The sequence below is a fragment of the Crocuta crocuta genome, unplaced genomic scaffold (genome assembly GCF_008692635.1).
Source record: "Crocuta crocuta isolate KB4526 unplaced genomic scaffold, BGI_CrCroc_1.0 scaffold102, whole genome shotgun sequence".
In the NCBI taxonomy this organism is placed as follows: domain Eukaryota; kingdom Metazoa; phylum Chordata; class Mammalia; order Carnivora; family Hyaenidae; genus Crocuta; species Crocuta crocuta.
Genome location: NW_027530019.1, coordinates 6,429,923 through 6,436,261, shown reverse-complemented (window position 1 = coordinate 6,436,261; position 6,339 = coordinate 6,429,923). Strand labels below are relative to the sequence as shown.

The 6,339-nt window shown below is 44.3% G+C and overlaps 1 protein-coding gene across 4 annotated transcripts in view; it reads right to left on the bottom strand.

Annotated features, from left to right (window-relative positions):
- Positions 1-1,712: 1,712 nt before the first annotated feature.
- The window catches only part of LOC144231864 (uncharacterized), an 81,148-nt gene continuing 76,521 nt past the window's right edge, over positions 1,713-6,339 (bottom strand). For 3 of the 4 annotated variants that reach the window (XR_013335216.1, XR_013335215.1, XM_077764459.1), the window contains 2 exons: positions 5,055-5,142; positions 1,713-3,925 (listed from right to left, as the gene is read on the bottom strand). Coding sequence is in view for 1 of the 4 variants with exons in the window: in XM_077764459.1 (XP_077620585.1) it covers positions 3,737-3,925; positions 5,055-5,142 (277 nt within the window). In the remaining 3 variants the exon portion in view is untranslated. The remainder of the gene's footprint in view (positions 3,926-5,054; positions 5,143-6,339) is intronic. The other variant, XR_013335217.1, reaches the window with a different exon arrangement.

Genomic DNA, 6,339 nt, shown 5'->3' with positions numbered 1-6,339 from the left:
TGCAGTTCTTCTCTTTCCCTTGTTTGCTCACTCTCCTTTCTCATGGTTAGTTGGCTTTCTTTAGTGATACGCTTGGATTTCTTCTTTATTTGTTGCGTATCTGTTCCTGGTGTTTGATTGATTTGCAGTTACCATTTGGTTTCTATGAGAAGCTCAGCATCCTACGGAACCCAGCAAAACGCAGGGCTAGATGAAGGGGGGGAGGAGGCAGCTACTCCGTGCACTGCCTGCATGTCCTCTTTCCTGGCTGTGGAGCCACTTAATTTCTCAATTTTCTGAGCACTGGGATTAGATGAGCGAGCGTCTGCCTCTATCACTTGGGGCCTTTCCGGCAGGCCAAGGAGCACCAGGCACATGAACTGAAGCGAGGGGCTACAGCCATGGGTGGCCAAGCTGCCCCCACTTGGGAACATACAGTGAGCCCACACATTGTATTAAACGCTTTGCAGCTGATCAGTGGCTTCCGCACAGGCTCTCCTCTCTGGTCCTTGTGTGAGGCACCTGGTGAGGGAACCAAGAGTCTCCTTACTGCTAAATACAGCCTCATCTGATCTTTCCTGACCACTGTCTTCCAAGGGCTGGTCTCCTAAAGCAGTTTGGGAATAAGCTTTGCCTTTTTTTTCTTTTTTTGTGGAAAATAAGAAAACACCAAGGCCATTTGCTGTTAGCACCGGCGTCAACTTCTCTTGGTTTTACACTGCGGCAAACTCTTTTTCTACAAGACTTCTGACCCATAAATGAGGCTGGAACAGAATACAGGGTTACATGGGGCCGCTTGGCTACAGGCTGAGGCCAACTATAAACAAACCTGGATTAGCATTTTCAAACAGTCTCCATAAAAAGGCTAAATATTCGGGACAGAAGAAAATACTACTAGTGAGCCTTCTTAGACTGCCTTTAGCCTTTCTCCCATGCCTTTGTCCTCCATTCCAGATGCTTATAACAATATTAAACACAAAAAGTGCAGCGTGAACACGGGGCCTGGGGCGCTCTGAGTTGACTCGCCTGCTCTTTCTTCCACTAAAAAGAATAAGAAACCGGAGTTGAAAATGATAATGTTCACTAGCGTTTTCTAGACCAGTGCACCAGAGGAGACAGCCATGGCTCTTTGTTTTTTTCCTTTCTTTCTTTCTTTCTTTCTTTCTTTCTTTCTTTCTTTCTTTCTTTCTTTTCTTTTCTTTTCTTTTCTTTTCTTTCCTTCTTCTTAAAATTTTAAATAAGTAGCCCTAGGAATTACAGCTCCGCTCAGCTTGGAGCAACTTGAAAAGCCCACCTCCAGATCCCCTACCAAGATAAGCAGCCCCCATGCTGAGACGCCCTACCAGATGACCAGATGACCTTAGCTCAAGATAGGAAGAGAGGAGAGATGCTTTTACCAAAATTACATAATTTGACTCTCTGAAGAAGGAAAAAACAAAATGCTAGTTGTGTTCCTCCTTCTCTCCCTTGCTTGCTACCCTGGGTAGAGCATTAATAGGCTTTGTGGTTATTAAGGTGACATCAAAATGAGAGAAAGACAGAGAAACTGTGTGAACAATATTCCTAGAGACCTAGAGTTTGAGGGCTTCCAGCTGGGTCGTTTGCTTCAAGAAAGGCACTTCAGGGAGTGCCAGAGCCTCTTTCTGCCTTCCTTTAGCATCAAAGGGAAGAAAAAGGGAAGAAGTACATAGCTAATGGAAAGGGTGTGATCCAAAACGATGGAGACTCTTCCGTATTTTCACGTCAACAAATATTTATTGAATGCTTAGCATATGCACAGCACTGTGCTTGGTAAGAAAGCTACTGAAAAGGACTTCATCATAGCGTCCCCTCTTCACGTCTTTATCATTGAATCTCTCTGAGGATGCACCAGAGTTCATCTTTGTGACGAAGGCCTTCCACTTCCTGGATTGCTTAGACAGCCTTTGATGATTCACACAGATCAGGTGCTAGCAACAGTTAAAATGTCCTGGGCTGGGTTATCGCTGCAGTGAGGCTACGGTGGTGATTTTAAGGTCCAGCTCACCCACTCTAATTTGGGAGCCGTGTATGTCTGCCTTTTCCCCCAGCATCCCACATCTGATTTGTTTGTACCACAGTGACATCACTTACGTGAAACCTTCACCGAATTGCTTTCCCGTATTCAACCTCAGTTTCTCCCTATGCGTCGTTACAGAAGCATCTAGTTCTAAGTCATTCCGTATCTTGGCAGGGGCTCAGCACAGTTGAAAGCTAGGGTGTGCTCATTTCAAGTCCTTATGGCTCAGCCCTCCCTGTCTGTCAGTCAGGTGTCTCTGCTTAGTATCTGCATGTGTTATATCTATAAAGATGCCTTATTGGAAAAAAAAAAATTCCTGGAAATACTCACCAGCATAATAGCCTCTTTTGTAGTAGTTTGACATTGTTTTCTGTTTAGTGAATACAAAGATTTCAGAAATGTTGTGCATTAAGTTTGACTTCCGGACAGACTGACATTGAAAGGTCTGCAGGAATTCTTCCCATTGAAAAAAAATCTGGCCATGTGATACTATCACAAGCCACTGTAGATGGCCATGATATCTTCGCTGCCTTTTTAAAGCTTAGCCATGCATGCGTGCCTCTGTGTGTGTGTGTGTGTGTGTGACTGAAAAGTTGGAATGGATATGAAACTAGACATTTTTGCAGAAATTAAGCAATTACTATTTGCTGATATAATGTCAATTCATAAGCGACCTTTTAATAGCATCAAAGCAAATCACTTGGAAATTAAAAAAAAATAACCACTTCACTGAGCAAGCAGATGTATTTGTTTAGGTGAAGTGTCCAAGAGTTACCTACCCCTTGCAGCTAACCCAGACTGCAAGAGAAAGGGCCCCACGTGCCCATCAGCCCGCAGAGGGACTTGGAAACCTCCATCGCCTATGGCCCGTGGATTCTGACAGCAGAGTGAATCACTCCTGGGGAAGACAATGACTTGTTTACTTTTCACTGAATTGAAAATTGAAGATATTTCATAATAGGATCTGGGAAAATTTGCCAGATGTTTCATTCCACTGTGTTCTTCTGGCAGGTCTACAAGATATAATGCTGAGAAAGGCTAATAAATCAAGGTAGGTATGAAAAGCTTAGGGACAAAATTCATAAAAGCTTGAACTGCGGGAGGACACCTTTTCCCTAGCTGCTAGAATATGAAATTTCCCTACTTTTTTTTTTTTTGGTGCTTTACAGACAAGCTCTTATAAACTATAGATCTTATTTTTACGCATTTCTCTCTCCTCTTTTTTTTTTCTTCTTCTTCCTTTCTGCTCCAATTTCGCCAATCTAAAACTCTCTAAATCAGAATAGGAAAATACATCTTCTAAACGACTTGAAGGACGATCACCTGAATAAATGAGCACAGCTTTGGACGTGAGGACTTTTTCACCCGGCCCAAGGAAAATTACACTGGAACCAGTCTTGAGATGATTTAAATCACAAGTTCATTTTGCCAGAAAAAGCACTGAATGGAAAAGCTTTGGCTCATTTTGTTTCTGTTCCTCTTCAGATTTTTGAGGTGCTAAGGAACTATGGCATTAACTAGAGGAACACTGGTACAGACTCTGTAATGGGCACCTGTTACTTTGAACACAATCTGTGTCATAGTGATTACAGTCTCCATTGCTGGAGATACCAATTACTGCATAACACATCATCCTAACACTTAGTGGGTTAAAAGTGCAAACGTATTGTCTCAAGTTTCTGCTGGCCTGAGGCTTGAGCGTGGTCTGGGTGGTCTACCTCAGGATCTCTTGTGAGGTTGCAGTTCCGGATGTTGACTGGGGCTACAGGCATGTAAGGTTTGACTGGGGCTGGAAGATCTGCTTCCAAGATGGCGCTTCACATTGCTGTTGGCCAAAGGTTCAGTTCCGTGCAGTGGGGATGTCTCCAAAGGCTGCCTGAGAGTTTTTGTGGCATGGCAACCGACTTCCTGCAGAACAAATGCTCCAAGTGAGACATTCAAAAAGAATTAGCATGGGGCGCCTGAGTGGCTCAGTCGGTTAAGCGTCCCGCCTTGGCTTAGGTCATGATCCTGTGGTTCGTGGGTTCGAGCCCTGCGTTGGACTCTGTGCTGATAGCTAGCTCAAAGCCTGGAACCTGTCTTCAGATTCTGTGTCTCCCTCTCTTCTGTCCCTCTCTTGCTCATGCTGTCTCTCTCTCTCTCAAAAATAAATAAAACATTAAAAGAATTAAAAAACAAAGAATTAGCATAAAGTCACAAGGCCTTCTGTGACCTGGTCTCCAAAGTCACACTGTGTGCTTTATTCTGTTTGTTGGAAACAAGCACGAGGTCCAGTCCACACTCAAGGGAAGGGATATTAGTCTCTATCTCTGTAAGGGAGAGGTATCACTGAATTTGTGGATAGAACTAAAAATCATCTCACTGGCTGAGCAGAATTTCTAATTTGTGCAGTTGATAGGGACATATCAATAATCAACAGACATTTAAAAAAAGAAGAAGAAAAGCACAGCTCTATTTCTGTCACTCTTTTTTTGTTTGTTTGTTTGTTTACTTATTTTGAGAGAAAGAGTGAGCATGAGCAGAGGAAGGCCAGAGAGAGAGAAAGACAGAGAGAGAATCCCCAGCAGCCCAGAGTTGGACAGGGACTCAAACTCTCAAACCTGTGAGATCACAAACTGAGCCGCAATCCAGAGTCAGTCATTTAACCAACGGAGCCACCAGGTCCCCCAATTCATCTTATTATTTATTCTGCCCCACCAACTTTCATCCCAAGCTCCATCCCCACCCCTTACCCCATTTTGACACAGCTACTGGCTTTAATTAGCTTCTCCCTAACTCCGGCTGTCGCTCTTACAGTTGCTGAGCTCTTACAACATGGAGATCTCTCAACTCGTTAGGGAATAGAACCCAACACAGGCAGAGGCTCAGGTTCCCCAAAAGTCTGGAGTCATAAAGCCTATGCACCCAGAGGAAAAGGAGGAGAGAAATTCTCACAGATGTGATCCTCTGTTACCTGCTGCCTCCTGGGGTTCTGGGAGGCATGGCTAAGGCCTCTTGGAGGGTCCCCTCTTCTAATGATGGGAGCAGGCGCTCTCACCTGTGTGGGGTTGGCATGTCTGCTTTTCTCACTCATCACTCTTCTGCAGCTCCTCTGAGCTTCTGGGGCCCAGTGCTTCTGGCCTGCGCTGAGCAATAATCACAGTACTAAATCACTCTCTGCCCATTATTATCCACAGTTTGCCCATGGACATCTTTATATCCCACCAGGAAGTCTGTTCTGATCAGCCGTTCACCGACTTCTTTTCATACTTACAACAGGCAAGAAAAGTGGCTTCAGGGACTAGCAGCGCACAGGGCGCAGTCAGTCCTAATGGCCTTATCACTCGGCTACCTGCTCCTCCTTCCCAAAGGGAATACCAGTTAGTGTATGTGAGCCAGGGAGTCTGGCTGCGCCATCCTATTACTGTTTTATATAAAGCACTTACTGAATTCCTAGAGGGAAGAGGAGTCTCCAAGGGGGATTTGTCTCATTAAACTGCTGCCTGCTTTCCAAGCAGCCAGAGAGGATCTGAAAGGTGATGAGCGGGGAGGCAAGACCTTTGTGGGTCTTGGTGATGCTAATGCACTAACCTCTGGGCACATGGACAGCATTAAGGTGGGGGGGATAACCTCAGAGAAGAAAATGAGAAATGTACTTTTCTCCTTTGTCCCACTTAATGGAGTTGAAGAAGAAACAAAGACATTTTTATAGAGTGATAAAAATATGCCCAGTATCAAAGCTTCCAGGTTCCTGTACCTAAAAGCGCTTTATGATTTGTTCTTTTCTTTCTTTCTTCCTTTCTTTTTTATAAAGAAAATTCTCCTTCTGTCTCTGCCCTATAGAATTTTCTACTTAGCCATAGATAGATAGAGAAAATGGCTTCTGAAGATGAGATCTTCTAAAAGCCTGGAGAAGAAAGAACAGAAATTTTTTTAAAAGGCCTCTGGCCATGATGTCTTTTAACTCCAGTTTATAGGAACCATTCACAGGAACCCTCTGGAAAATGGCTTTTTGCTAAGAAAGCACCACAGACAACAAGGCAACTCCCAGGTTGACTGGATGCTATCTATAAAGATCTTGGGGATTGCATTTGCAAAGGCTTTCAGAGAAGATTGAGGCATCTAGACGCAATGGACTCTGGGTGTCAGATCACTGGTGACTTCATTCTACCACCAAGGCTAAGTCTGCAGGAAGATGAGGAAGCCCTCGCCACAGCAGAGACAACAAGGACATGATTTCTGAACACCATTCTGTCCCAAAGGGGGCCGAGGAGCTTCTACTTTTCCCCCTTCTTAGCTTTTAAACACAGAGTGGCAGTGTCCAATTCTCCTCCCTCTTATAA